Genomic DNA, 15,096 nt, shown 5'->3' on the forward strand with positions numbered 1-15,096 from the left:
TGACAGGAAGAGAAAAGGAGAAATAACTGTGGAATTGTTTTCTTTGACGCAGGAGGGAGTTTGTGCTAGGAAAAAGAAAGGGAATGCTGCCTCTCTCCAAGTTCAGTGTTTTTTCCCTGAGGTGCCGCCCAGCCTCCTCTCCTACAAGGAGCTTGGAAACTTGTTCCAGAGCCGTGCTAAGTGTCTGATTTGGCTTTTCCATAGTGACCTACTCTCCAGGTAATGGAAGTTGACCTTGGAAAGTACTGACTGTTAGCTTGAGCTCAGAAGGGTCTGTGGAGTGCCCTGAAGGCAGCCACGCAAGCCTGTTGTAGAAGACCCTGTGGTTTATTCCTGTGCCTTCCAGACCTTGTAGAATGCTCAAAGACTCCGTATTACCTTCCCCCCCAGGGCAGTTAGATGACAGAACACCTCCTGATCCTTGGGCCTTTTAGGTAAAAGTGCCCAAGACCTGAAAGCACCTTTAGAAACCCAGTGAGGTGACAGCAGGCTGGGCTTCTCTGGAGAAGCAAGAAATGTTCAAACTGAGGCAAAGGATAACTGAAGTCTTGCTTCTCAGTCTGAGGTCAGAAAAGCAAGGTGATTCCTTCATGTTTATAGCCTTTTCTGTGCTCCTGGAGGAGTTGAGCAGATTAGAAACTTTGGGCATGGGGCACTTGGCTGGCTCAGCGTGGAGGGTATGACTCTTGATCTCAGGGTCGTGAGCTCAAGTGCCACCTTGGGCATGGAGTTTAATTAAAAAAAAAAAAAAAAAAAAGACAAAACAAAACCAACGTGGGTGTGTAACAAGATAAAACTGCCCAGGAGGAGAAGAGTAGGTCAGGTGATCATGGAAGATCTAAAATTGGGTAATGGTACACCATCACATTGCAGGCTTTTATAGATGAGGCATCCAGTTGGGTTGGAAGGGGGTTACTGATTTATATGGCACGAGAGTCACTTTTCACCCTGGGAGGAAGAACTTGCCTTAGAAAAGCTTACTATCAGGGCCTTAGCATTTGCGGAGGGTTTGCTTATTATCCTAGGATTCTTCTGGGCTCAAGATCTGGGCATGGGAAGAAGCACTCAGAACTCAGGCCAGCTCCAAGCCAGACAAGAATCGCCTCAGGCTGCCATCCAGGGCCGCCTGACGCTGAGCGGGGCGCCGAGGCCAAGCCTGGACGACTGCCCAGGGAGGGCTGTCCGCAGCCGTTGCTTTTCTCTCAGGCTTCTGTTGGAAGAGAAGTTTGATGTTATTTCTCCTCTTCTGCTCCCGAGTCCTGTGCATGCCCACGTGTGCTCCTGTCGTGGTAGCTCTGACCCAGGCCCAGGCCGGGCTAACGTGTTGTCTCCGCTGCTTTCTCCTCAGAACACGGCTCTAGATAAGGAGGGGCAGATTTTCTGCAGCAAGCACTGTCAGGACAGCAGCCGACCTGGGATGGAGCTGACCTCTCCAGCCCCTCCCTCAGCTGAGGAGCCTCCCGTGTCCGTGCCGCCAGCCCCGGCCCCTGCCCCTTCGGAATCACCCACACCCCCCTGCCCCCCTGCCGCTGCGGGCTGTGAGCGGGCCGGGACCTGGCGCCGCCACCGTGACTGAGCCCCGGGCAGACGGGCTGGAGCCCGCCACACCGCTGGAAAGCCCCTCTTCTGCCCGGGCTGCCGCGCAGTCCACTCGCTGAAGAGGCTTTCTCCGCTGCCTGTCCTCCAGAAGGTTGCTGGCACCCCCAAGGCCGCCGGGAGCCAGGAGCTCTGTGCCAGGGGCTGGCTTCTTTCATACTCTGGGCTCTGCCCTCTAGTTCCTGGAGGGTCCTATGCAGTGTTAGCCTTGGTGACAGAAATTCAGAGAGGCTCATTTGAAGTTGATGGTTTTTTGTTTTTTGTTTTTGGGGTTTTTTTTTTGGTTTAATGGACATTTTCAGTGTCACCAAGAGAATGTGCAACTTTTATCTGGGATTTAATGCATTTTTATAGAAACACTTTGGATGAACCAAGATCTCTCCCCTATTTAAGTAAACTCGGAGTGTTCCTTTTTTTCTTACGAGAACTTAGAACTGCATTTGTCCCTTTGCGGGTGTCCTGTGAGAGGTGACACGGCTCCTTCCTATGCTGATGGGGTTTGGAGGACTGGCTTTCCGATGGGAGAATTGAGCATCCAAGAGGACAGTCTGGTCACTGGACACTAATTCCAGACTTTGAGAAGTGCTTTCTGGTGCCTGAGGAAGCAGCCTACCATGTATAGCTTGGGGTGCTGGGCTTACCTGAGATGACACTGGATATTTATTTGTACACAGACCCCAGGGGAAAGTCATTTTGTTCCCTCAACTTGTGTGTTCTCCCGCTAACTCTTCCCACATATGTATTAGGAAATGCTAACGAAGTTGTCCTTTGGCCTTTTTCATGAAAGGCTTGGCGCATGCAGCTTTCCCTGGGCCAAGGTGGCTTCTTCTCAGCAAGTCGGCTTCTAGAGAGCAGACATCTGAACAGCCACCAGAGTCTCCATCATCTGTTTGTCATCTGGAGCTGGCCGGAAACAACTGAGGAAACGTGGGCCGAGGCCCAGGCAGGACTGGGGCAGGGAGGTGCTCCGCAGACATCCTCTGTTATTAACCTTCTGGAAGGCTGCTGGCAGTTTTTCCTTTTTTCCCACTACCCTGCCCTTTTTAATCATTGTACGTAATCAGTAGATTTGTTTTACCCACTCATCCCCTAAACTGGTGGGCCCTGTAGTTCATTCTAATTGTTAGACTTTTGCCTCTTACCAGTGTACCTAACCTGCAATAAACCCTTCTTGAGAAAAAATGCTGGGGGTGGGCAAAGGATTGTGTGGTGGTGTCTTGCAGGGGATGTGTGATCAGAGCACACCTCCTTGCCCCAGGATCTGGCAGATGTACCCTTGTCTTTTTATAAATTTTGGGTGAGGAGAGGAGAAGAGCACATGAAAATGCATCTTGGTCTAAGTGTATTTGCTAACAGGTGCAGAAACCCACAACAAAAGCTCAGGAATAAATAGGGATTATTAGCACACAGTGGAGGAATCCTGTGGAACCAACGGTAGGAAGGTCAGGCTCTATAGGAAATGGGGAGTCTGGGCAGCTGTTCCCGTGTCTCCTGTCACTGTCTCTGACTTAGAGGCTGTGCGGTCTCCTGTCGGCTGCTTTGGGAGCATCTCGGCTCCTGGTTTCTGTTCTCTCCTAACGCCTGCTCACCTACCGCTCTGGTGTAGCCCGGTGCTGCTTCTGTCCCCAGCTTCTCGAGGCTGCCCAGCTGCAGGCCTAGAGACCATCTCCTTCAGCCCTGGATCGCTTCATTCACACTGGTGAAGGATTGAGACCATGTGCGTACCTGTTCTCAGGTACGCGATGATTTCTCCCTGGGCTGGTTCTGGCTCATGATTCGATCCGGAGGCCAGTTATAAAACACAGATGGGCTTCCCAGGCCCACAGCTGCAGCAGGTACCAGCCTCAGGAGGAGGGCAGTTTCCCAAAAGCTGTGATGTACCGACCTAGACCCTTCTGCATGTCTCTGTCCTCACTGAGGAGTTCAAGAGCAAGCCTTTTCACAGCTTCCAGTGGAAATATTTTTGTTACTGGAAGGAAAGGCCTCATGTAAAGGAAAGAACACAGAAGTAGGGATGGAGCATGGCCTCTGGCAGTGATCAGAGTCTGAAATCCAGGGACTGAAATCCAAAGGCATTTGCTAACAACTTAAGAATGTAATTGCCAAGGCAGCGGTCATGGTCGATAAGACGAAGGAGCATCTTCTGTTCTGCACATTTTCCCGCCCTCTGCGTCCCCCTCACGTGGCCTGGGACTTGGGGGAGGAGGCCTGGAGACAGGAAGTGGTGTGAGCAGGTGTGACAGCTTGGCCTGGCGTTCCCTCTAGGATTCTCGTAATCCCACAGACACCTCGAGTGACGTGTGCTGGTAACGGAGCAAACCAAGCAGTGAGGTGACATGATCCAAGTCACAGGATCGGCAGGGGACAGAGTCACCAGGCAACTTTATGTTCTTCCATCTCAGTGCTCTTTGGAGGTTCCTGTCCCCAGGGTGGGGGTGGGATGCCAGGGGGAGGCCCAAGACCTGGATATAGTGGTCATCTGAGCAAGGATCCTTAATAAAGGCTCTGACTCTACAGGCAAGTTGTTCATTTACTTGTGTGCTTGGAAAACATCCGTTGAGTTCTGTTCTCAGAACTCAGGTTAAATACAGGTATATAATTGCTAGGTTCCTCCACTCCTGCACGGTGAGAGTAGCCTGTCCTCGTTGGGTGTTCATTCCCTTACTCCAGCCAGGGGATCTGCAGCTACAGAAACTGGCCTTTGAAAGGGTAGAAAAAGAAGAGCAGGGTGCCTGCCGGGCTCGACGTCTGGGCCACGAGTCAGGCCGGGTGTCTCTTTTTTCAAAAGGCTTGCTGTAATATGGAAATACATGGAATATATGGATTGAAAACATTCGGCAAAACTCCCCCCAAATATCTTCATGGATATGACTGTGAAATGGGAATTTGAAAACAGCGAGGACAGTTCAGCACAGACCGTGTGGAAAGAGAAAAGGGTGCCGATGTATGGTGCTGTGGAGAAAGTTCTAGAACAGTGTGCTGCCTCCTGGAAACGTGGTGTCAAGTTCCCATTTTCTGGTGCCACATTGAAAAGAAATGGGTGAAATTAATTTTGTAGTATATTTTATTTAACTCAGTGTCTTTACAGTATTATTTGAACATGCAACCAATGTTAACAAAATCTTGGACATCTTTTTTTTTAATGGTTGGAATCTACTGTGCATTGGCATTTACAGCATGTCTTTGCTTGGGATGGGCACATTGTGAGTGGTCGGAGCCCACGTAGCCACGCCGGCCACTGCAGCTCTAAAGAAAAACCACGGCTCTCCATCTTTGTTGCTCTTTTTTTTGTTTGTTTGTGCCTATGATGTGAATGACAGTGTAGAAAGAATGCTTCTCCAGCCTTTACATGGGATGGGCCGATTTAAAATGACTCAGCAGGTTAGAACGCAGATCCAGACGCACAGTGTGAAGTCAGGGTGTGAAGGGCTGCGGTTCTGCTGACTGCGTCCTGAATGCGTGGCAGCTCGTGGGAAAGATCGGGGTGCGGGGAGCTGCAGCGGTCAGCGCTCAGGAGGTGCCCCCAGAGCTCCTTGCATGTTAGCGTGACCTCACACTGCGCCAAGGCAAGGATGTGTGGAGCGTGGGCCAGGGAAGCCCAGTCCTCCCACGGGTGCAGATCTGTTCGCAGGCCTCGAGGTGTGTGGTGCACACGAGGCAACGATCATCTGAGGGAGGGCAGCCAGGGTATGCGGGGCTTTGAAGCCCTTGGCAGCCGAGGACTAGGGGGACACGTAAAGGCACTAGGGAAACGAGAGGCACATCCTTAGATGTCTTGGCTGGTTAAAGACTTGTTCCACAGCTGCGGGTGTAGACTCACTTCTGCTTACTCTGGATGGTGGTCGGAGGTTAGTAGGTAGGAGGCACAAAGGGTCAGGTGTGTGTGTAGAGTCTGAGACTCTATCGAATGGCAGCCCAGTGACAGAATTAGCTGCTTTCTGAAGGAGTGACAGTCTAGTCCTTGGAAACGCTTACCTGCTAAGGCATAACCACAGTTATTCATGGAGTATTTCATCCTGTATCATCTGGGCCACACCACGTCCCTGAGAGCAAGAGGTTAATGGCCGCATTCCACCAATGAGAAAACTCAGGGGGGTCAGGAGCTCATCCCGACTTCCTGGAGCTGGGACTTGCTGCTCCTGGTTCCCAGGGAGGCTGTCCTTATACCTGTCCACTAGGTGGTCGGAGATGCTTTAGATGGGACGTCTGTGTCCTAGGTAGAGGTGGGATGCGATGCTGGAGACACCTGGCAAAATGGTAGAAAACTGGGGATTGAGGAGGTCTGGGAGGTTATGGGGGCAGCAGGGAAGGGGGTGCCGGTTTCTGTTAGACAAAGAGAGTAGTTTCTCCAGAAGGAAGCTGGTGTGTGCATCTTAGTCTTGGCCAGCAGATGTGAAGTGGGCACTTTATGATAAAGCCTTGAATTCGAAGACGGCTGTGGGAAGGTGCTGCCCTCACTGAAGAACTGAGGGGAAGGAATGGGTGTATCTGGTACACAGCCATTTGCTTCTGCCCTGCCCTTTCCCAAACAGAACCCCCTCATTCGTCATTCGGGATGGTGTGGTCGGGGAGGTTTCAACCTGGTGGGCTAAGTTTATTGGGTTGTGAGGGTTGGGCATCTGTGCGGAGGATGAAGTCGGGTCTGGGGAATGTCTTTCAAATTGTCCAGATTCAAAGCTGCAAAGCAGCCAGTTGCTGCCTGCCAGGTATGAGGAAATAAAGCTTGCCCAGCACCCCCACCCCCAACTTTCGTTTTGGCAAGGAAAAATATTCCTGAACTTGAGACAGGAATGTAATTCACTTCATGTTTCTGGCATATGACTGCCGAGGTGTCAGAATTCATAGGAACATTTGTGCACTGCCTTCTTCCCTTCTTGGAGAGCCTGGCTGTCTCCAGAAGACAGCTTGCCTAAAGGCCAGACCACGCTAAGTTTCATTAGAAAAATGTGATGTCCTTTGGTTTGAGCAATCTGCATTTTTGGTTCATAGCAGGGAAGGCTGGGAGTGATGTGTCAGTGTCATTAGTAATAGGCTTGGGTTTTTAAATAGTGATCTTATGACTTTGGGGGACCCAAAATGTGCATCATGGACTCGACTCTTTAAATGAATATATAGATTTGATTCATGGGGAAAATATAAAAGCTGTTTTGCCCACATATCTGAGAGGAAATAAAAGAGACAAAAGAAAATTTAACAAATTTTTTTGTATTTTGTTACTGATTTGCTATATTATGGTGTTTTCCTTCCATTTTGTAGTGTAGGAAGTTTTTAAAATTCTCAGCTTCCTTCTGCTACAAAAATGGGAGTCGTTAGGCTGGTTCCTCTCCTAGTTGAAGTAGAAAACTCTTCTTTCAGGTGCCTGGGTGGCTCAGTGGTTTAAAGCCTCTGCCTTCAGCTCAGGTCATGATCCCAGGGTCATGGGATTGAGACCGCATCAGGCTCTCCGCTCAGCAGGAAGCCTGCTTCCCCCCACTCTTCTCTCTCTCTGCCTGCCTCTCTGCCTACTTGTGATCTCTGTCAAATAAATAAATAAAATCTTAAACAAAAAACAAAAAAAACAACTCTTCTTTCCCCAGTAGTGGGGCAGAGATAGCCAAGGAGAAATATTTGTTGATCCACAGTTTATGCAGGTTTTGAGATTCACGTCTCGTCCTCCTTGTTTCTTGTTTGTGAACACACTTTGGCCAAATGTGATGTCACATGATGAGGTGAGGATGGGGGGCTGGCTGCTACTATATGATCTGTAATGTACCCCAGGAACCGGCCAAGCTTCTCCACCAGTCTCAGTGGTAGGACTCTCCATCCCGTGTGCATGCAGAAGGAATCTGTGTCCTTTTGCACTGATGGAGGGTGAGCAGGGCAGTGCAGGAGAAGGACGAAACCAGGTCTATGATTTGTATGGCCAGGAGCTCTTGAAATCCTGTCCAGGAAAAAGCTATCAGGTACCTAGTGAAAATCTCTCCCCTAAAATCTACAAATGGTAGATTTGTTGTCTATCATTTTAATTCAGTTCTGTTTGCTGAAAAGGGTCTAAAGTGGAAGTGCTGTCTGGCTGAATGGGGAATTCCTGGCCATCTCCTGCAGACTTGACCCTCGCCAGCTTTGCTATCCCACTGGCCATCTGACAGTTCGGGGGGTGCACATGGCCCCGGGGTATGTGTGTGTGTGTGTGTGTGTGTCTGTCTGTCTGTCTTTCGGCCGCTGGCCCTCGGGGTCTGCTCTGCCGTTGGAGCTGAATGGAGAAGGGCAGCCTCAGGTTCCAAGCTATCTCATGTCCTACATGCAGCATCTTAGCATTCCTGTGCAGGTCACTGTGAATCCTCTTGTCCTGTAGGCTGATCAGTAGAACTAAATGTTTCAGGGGACAAGATCATTCCTTTTATTGAATTAATGTATTAGAATATTTATTTATGGATGTCTGGTGTCCTCTGGGGAGTAAGATTCTCATCTGAGAGGGAGTCATCCATCAGTGTGTATCAGTGTGCCTGTCAAGTTTTCATGTCCTATATGCGCTAAGCCCGTCTGCTTTCTCCCAGAGATCCAGCGTGCTGTTTCTTGAATTACAGAGCCTCGAGGACTTGATTGGTGGCATTTCAGTAAGAATCGATACTATCAGGGAGGAAAATCTGAATTCCTTGAGGCGGTGCATTTTAAAACCAGCTGTAAATTACTGTATGTAGAGGGAACACAGCCCACGTCCAACCACAGCCACTTTCCGAGCGTGCCACCCCGCCTCATCTGCGCGGGTCATCCAGCTTAGTCCCAAACCACCGCGGCTTTGACTCTTTTCCTCTTATTGGTTTAAATTTATTTGAAGAAATGTTTGTGTGTGTGTGTGTGGTTTTTTAAGTAGCTAACGTTGGTTAAAATAAATCAATGTTGAATAAATCCTAACAAATATGGTTAACAGATTCTGTCCTTAAGAAGCCCTTGTGTTGACACCAGCTATATTTGTTTTATGAGTAAAGGAATACATAAGTAAATAATATGTTACTTATGTTTTGGCTAATTTTCCATAGTTGTAAGTTTTAAAACACATAAAGGCATTGGAGGCACCAATTTTCTTCTTAGGCCCAAGAGGAAGCTGCTTTATTCATTTTGCTCTAAGCTTGTAAAAATGGGGTAATTCAAAGTATCAAATGCTTGGCATAGGATGTAGATATTCCTAATTCTACCATTTTCCCTAAACTTTTCAAAGTATAATATCAGGGGGTAACAGCAGTGAGGATGTTTAATTAATTTACCAGTAACTTGGGTTTTTCTTTTCTCTAAAATGGATATTCTCACATTTGACTTTTTTTTTTTTCCTTAATGGTTTTATAAAACAGCGGTGAATCTTAGCTATAGGTCTAGTGTTCTCATCAGCGTAAGTCTCAGTAAGACGGAGCTGTCTGGCCAAAGACGACCCAAGTTCCTGTTTCAAGAAAGTCTCTTGTTGGTTATTGTTCAAGATCTGGGATGACACCAGAGTTTGACATTTTCTTTGTGGGAGAATTGTTTCATTAATGTTTTAAAGTAGAAGTGAAAAGATATTCTGAAAAATTCAATTTCAAATGCCATTTCATTTAATTTTTCTGTCAAACTGATTGTTCCATTCCAAATCTTTGCTTTGAGAGAAGAGCTAAATGTTGGAAAATAGGAGGGGACCCCTTTAGGTAAGTGCAAGAGAAAGAGATGGAATGCTGGTTTCAACTCGAAGTTCACAACTTACAAAGAATTTATTTATGCAATACAGACCTTTTCTCAAATATTTTTCACAGATTTCCACAGCAGTCTGCTAGAAAAGTAGAATTACACAACACCAAAATAACATGTTTCTTAGTACAAACTGCTACTCAAAGGAAGGTGAAGATACTTAGTAACAAAGAGAAGGTCAGATGGGTGTTGCTTACTACAGCACCTCATTTGCCTCTGTTCTCAGACTGGGGTGGGGGAGGGAAGCCCGGCTGATGGCTCTGCCTCAGTGCCCTGGGACAGTCAAACCTCTGGGGTGAGCTTTGGTTCTTACATTCACTTTAAAAGAAAAACAAAGGTTGTGAGCCCACGAGTCCTTCCATCATTTCATTTTGGTGTGCGATGAAGACAACATCTCAGGAAAACATTGTAAATAAAACATTGTAACTACTTCACACTTGCTATAACATTAGATCCTTTATGTTAACCATACAATAAAAGAACCTCCCCCAAACCATAATTTTCTAGGTCTAAAGCATGCTTCAACAATATTGATAGAAATAATTCATTGAGATGTTTTAAATTACATTTACCATAATTTAAACATTACTATTTAAATCCCAGAAATTTCAGTGCTGAAGAAGCACGATTGCTTGGAAAAATGCAGGACCCAAAGTACAGCATAAAATTCCCAATCCCAGTATTGTAACTCATTTCCCTATTGTTAAAATCATGTATTTCTCAAGATTATAGATAAAGGGAAGTGGTTTTTCATAATATAGTTAGAATAAGTGGGTTTACTTGCTCCACTGTATGTTTCCATAATTGGTGAAAATAGACTTCTCATTATGACTAAAAATATAGATTTTTTAAACTACAGAACCCAGCAGCCAATTTTCTGCTTTGCTATTCCCCCCAAAAAAGTCAAGCAAAATCTACAAAAATAGCAATTAACTTTAAAAAATATTTTGCTTCTTAGAGCAAATTTAAGTTACATTCACATGTGATAGCTACTTCTAAGAGAAAGCTGCTCCCGATCACTCCCCCCGCTGAGGCTGGGGGCCAGGCTGCCACGCAGCTGTCACTGTCAATAGCGGGTTTGGTATTCGTGATGCCACCGGTTAAAGTCGTTGTAAAACAGGACGATGCTTCCCGAGGCCATGCCAGAAATGATGCACCTGGGAGGACCAAGAGAAGGACGGGTTTACAAATCTATTTATTTCCTAGGGTTCTGTTCCTAAAGAAAGAACTGCCTTCCCTGAATCTACAAGGTCAATCTAGAAGATGGCAGTCAAACCTAACAATCTGCGAGGACCACGGTGCGTTTTCTGATGACTGATTAGGATACAGCACTCAGTGAGCTCAGAATGCCACCTCCAAAACTCCACGAAGATCACAGCACAGCCTGCCTTTTTACTGAACGTGCCGCCAGCATGTGCACGAGGAGTCCCTAACACCTGCTAGACTTGGTCATTTCTGAGCAGGGGTGCTGGTCCTGGCTTTTATTTTTATATACTTAAAATTGAAGTCTAGTCGCGATGCAATGGTACGTTAGTTTCAGAGGTACAACATGATTCTACAACTCTGTACGTTATCCTGTGTTCTCAAGTGTAGCTCCCATCTGTCACCATGTGATGCCAGGACTACTCCCTCTGCTGTGCCTTCCCTGCCCCCTTTTTTTAAGATTTTATTTATTTATTTGACCAACAGATATCACAAGTAGGCAGAGAGGAAGGCAGAGAGAGGAGGAAGCAGGCTCCCTGCTGAGCAGAGAGCCCTATGCGGGGCTCCATCCCAGGACCCTGAGATCATGACCTGAGCTGAAGACAGAGGCTTTAACCCACTGAGCCACCCAGGTGCCCCTGCCTTTCACCTTTTATATGAGGTACCAAGTACTTGCCGGTGGGGGAAGCAGCACACAAGTGTTGACCACAGTTTGGGCTGAGCTCTGCTCTGCAGAAGGTCTGGGCAGGGGGTGGGGGGACCCTAGTCCTCATAAGACCGTGAACTCACTGAAAGGACCACTGAAGACAGGAGCTGCTGCTGTGTGTTCTCCTGTCCCTGAGAAGGTGGCGCAGGGGCAACTCCAGAGCAGAGCGATGAACAATTTAGAGGAGTTTGTTGTCTTAGGCCTCACTCTGAGGGGTCTGGTAGGACCAGTCTTTATGTCATTTTTGGTATCCTTCCTACTAGTTCATATCAAAATTAGGAACTAAGATGTGCTGCTATGAAAAAAAAAGAAAAAAAAAACACAAAGAAGGCAGTAAGGAGGAAACGACAGACCAAAAAAAAAAAAAAAAAACCCTCTAAGACACATAGAAAACAAATAGTAAAATGGCAAAAGTAAGTCTTATTGGTAATTAACTGTAAAGGTACTGAACTCTCCAATCAAGAGACACTGGAGCAGTGGATAAAAAATGTGACCGAACTATATGCTGTCTGTAAGAGTCGCTTTGGATCTGAAGACAAAGGCTGAAAGTCACAGGTTGGAAGAAGGTGTTCCATGCAAATAGTTAATGAGACAGCTGAAGCGGCGATACTACTATCAGACCAAGTAGGCTTAACTCATCATCTGTTAGGAGATGAGACAAAGAAGGATGCTGTATGTCAGTTAAAAGGTCACTTTATCAAGAAGATAGAGCAATTACAGGCAGACCTTGGAGATACTCTGTTGGTTCTAGATCACTGCAATAAAGTCAATGAATTCTTAGTTTCCCAGTGGATGTAAAAGTTATGTGTATATTTACACTGTAGTCTCTTACCTGTGCAATAGCACGTCTAAAGAAATGTACATAGCTTAATTAAAAAGACTTGATTGCTCAAAACTGCTAACCATCACCTGAGCATTCTCCAAGTTGTAATCACAGATGGCCATAATAAATAGAATGAAAAAGTTTGAAATATTGTGAAAATTATCAAATGGGACAGACACACGAGCAAATGCTGTTGGAAAAATGGCAGACTTGCTCAAAACAGGGTTGTCAGAAAATTTAATTTGTAAAGAACAGTATCCGCAAAGCACAATAAAATAAAGTCTGCCTGTACAAACGTAAATGTACCATGTATCAGAGCCCCCAAGTTCTATGGAGCCCAAACTGATAGAATGGAAGGGAAAACCCTTTCTACAGTAGTAGTTGCAGATCTCAGTACCCCACTTTCAATAGTGGGTAAATCACCAGAAGGAAATAGAGGACCTAAAGAATGCTAAAGACCAAGGGGACAGGGGTGCCTGGCTGGCTCAGTTGGTTAAGTGTCTGCCTTCAGCTTAGGTCGTGATCCCAGGGTCCTGGGTTCAAGCCCTGAGTCAGGGCTCCCTGCTCTGTGGGGAGTCTGCTTCTCCCTCTCCCTCTGTGTGCTCTCTCAAATAAATAACTCTTTAAAAAAACAAAACAAAAACACAGAGTGGAGGGGTACCTGGGGGGCTCAGTGGGTTAAGCCTCACCTTAGGCTCAGGTCATGATCTCAGGGTCCTGGGATCGAGCCCCGTATTGGGTGCTCTGCTCAGTGACGAGACTGCTTCCCTCTCTCTCTGCCTCTCTGCCTACTTGTGATCTTTGTCAAGTAAATAAATAAAGTCTTTAAAAACACACACACACACAGAGTGGACCTGGGGCACCTGACTGGCTCTGTCAGTAGAACATGCAACTCCTGGTCCCGGAGTTGTGAGTCTGAGCCCCATTCTGGGTGTAGAGATTACTTTAAAATAAGATCTACTTAGGGGCACCTGGGTGGCTCAGTGGGTTAAGCATCTGGTCATGATCTCAGGGTTTCTGGATTGAGCAAGGAGCCTGCTTCTCCTTTTGCTTCTCCCCATGGCTTGTGCTCTCCCTCTCTTTCTTTCTCTCAAAAATAAATAACACATATATTGAACACTCACCTAGCAACAGCAGAATAGACATTTTTCTCAAGTGCTCACGGAGCATTCTCCAGAATAAACCATGTTAGGCAACAAAACTTGTTTTAATAAATTTAAAAGTCATACAAAGTATCTTTTCTGATCAAACAGAATTAGAAATTAATAACAGAAGGAAAACTGGAAAATTCACAAATATATAGAAATTAAGCAACCAATGAGTCAAACAAATCTGAACAGAAATTAAAAGACTCTGAGACAAATGAAAACAAACACAACAAACCAAAACTTAATGCAATGCTGAAGGAAATTTATAACTATAAATACATACATTAAAAAAGATCTAAATTAGTAACCTAATTCTATGCCTTGAAGTAGAAAAAGCAAACTAAACTCAAAGCTAACAGAAGGAAGGAAATAATAAAGATAAGAGTAGGGATAAAATAGAGGATAGAAAAAAATGGGAGAAGAATCAAGAAAACCAAGAACTAGTTCTTAGAAGAGGTTACCAAATTGACAAACTTTTGGCTACATTGACTAAGTAAAAAGAGAGGACTCAAACTGCTAAAATCATAGAGATGTTACTGTCAATTTTATGAAACAAATGATTATAAGAGAATGCTAGGAACAACTGTGTATGCCAACAAATTAGATCAAATAGAATAGATGAAATGGGAAAATTCTTTTTCGTTGTTTTTTTGAAGATTTTAGCAGCACTTGGGTGGCTCAGTTGGTAAGTGTCTGCCTTTGGCTCAGGTCATGATCCTGGAGTCCTGGGATCGAGCCCCATGCTGGGCTCCCTGCTCAGTGGGGAGTCCGCTTCTCCCTCTCCCACTGCGCCTCCCCACACTCATGCTCTCTTCTCACTCAAATAAATAAAATCTTTAAAAATAAATAGATTTTAAGAAATCTCTACACCCAGCTTGGGGCCTGAACTCATAACCCTGAGATTAAGAGTTGCATACTCCACCAACTGAGCCAGCCAGGAGCCCCTGAAATGGAAAAATTCTTAAAAACACAAACTATAGGGGCGCCTGGGTGGCTCAGTGGTTTAAGACTCTGCCTTCGGCTTGGGTCATGGTCTCAGGGTCCTGGGATTGAGTCCCGCATCGGGCTCTCTGCTCAGCGGGGAGCCTGCTTCCCCCTCTCTCTCTGCCTGCTTCTCTGCCTACTTGTGATCTCTCTCTGTCTATCAAATAAATAAAAATCTTTAAAACAAACAAACAAAAACCCACAAACTATACCAAAACTGAATCATGCAAAAATAGAAAATATGAATAGACTTATAACCACTAAGGAGACTGAATGAATAATCAAAAGCCTTCCAATAAAGAAAAGTCCTGGACTAGATGGCTTCAATGGTGAAATCTATCAAACATTTAAAGAAGGATTAACACCAATTCTTACTCCTCTTAAAAAAGAAAAGAAAAGAAACTAAAGATAAGAAAACACTTCCTAAGTGTTTTCCTAAGAAATGACTTCCTAAGTCATTCAGTGAGGCCAGTGTTACCCAGAGAGACACATAAGAAATGAAAATTACAGACCAATATCACTTATAAATACTACTACAAAAGTGTTCAACAAATATTAGCAAACCTAATTCAGGCACATATTAAAAGGATTATACACCATGACCAAGATGGGTTTACTCTTGGAATACAGCAAAGGTTCAACATACAAAAATCAATGAAACCCATCACATTAGCAGAACTAAGAAAAACCTACATAATCACTTCAATTGATGAATAAGAAGTAGTTCACAAAATTCAACATGCTTTTATGATAGTACTCAAACTAGGAATAGATGGTAAGTACATAAACACGATAAAGGGAATTTATGAAAAACCCACAGCTAATATCATACTCAATGGTGAAAGACTAAAAGCTTTTCTTCTATTATCAGAAACAAGACAAAAATAAACACTTTTACCAGTTCAATACGGTACTGGGATTCCTAGCCAGAGCAATTAGGC

The 15,096-nt window shown here is 45.4% G+C and overlaps 2 protein-coding genes across 11 annotated transcripts in view; one reads left to right on the forward strand and one right to left on the reverse strand.

Annotated features, from left to right (window-relative positions):
* Positions 1 to 2,771, forward strand: part of DCLK2 (doublecortin like kinase 2) — a 144,593-nt gene extending 141,822 nt beyond the window's left edge. For 4 of the 8 annotated variants that reach the window (XM_032332489.1, XM_032332490.1, XM_032332492.1 and 1 more), the window contains one exon: positions 1,349 to 2,771. In XM_032332489.1, the coding sequence (XP_032188380.1) occupies positions 1,349 to 1,576 (228 nt within the window). In that variant the 3' untranslated portion in view covers positions 1,577 to 2,771. Of the gene's footprint in view, positions 1 to 52; positions 220 to 1,348 lie in introns of all 8 variants that reach the window. The other 4 variants (XM_032332491.1, XR_004283164.1, XM_032332494.1 and 1 more) reach the window with 4 other exon arrangements.
* Positions 2,772 to 9,282: 6,511 nt separating this feature from the next.
* The window catches only part of LRBA (LPS responsive beige-like anchor protein), a 731,121-nt gene continuing 725,307 nt past the window's right edge, over positions 9,283 to 15,096 (reverse strand). For all 3 annotated transcript variants that reach the window (XM_032332488.1, XM_032332486.1, XM_032332485.1), the window contains one exon: positions 9,283 to 10,448. In XM_032332488.1, the coding sequence (XP_032188379.1) occupies positions 10,358 to 10,448 (91 nt within the window). In that variant the 3' untranslated portion in view covers positions 9,283 to 10,357. The remainder of the gene's footprint in view (positions 10,449 to 15,096) is intronic.

The sequence above is a fragment of the Mustela erminea genome, chromosome 2 (genome assembly GCF_009829155.1).
Source record: "Mustela erminea isolate mMusErm1 chromosome 2, mMusErm1.Pri, whole genome shotgun sequence".
In the NCBI taxonomy this organism is placed as follows: domain Eukaryota; kingdom Metazoa; phylum Chordata; class Mammalia; order Carnivora; family Mustelidae; genus Mustela; species Mustela erminea.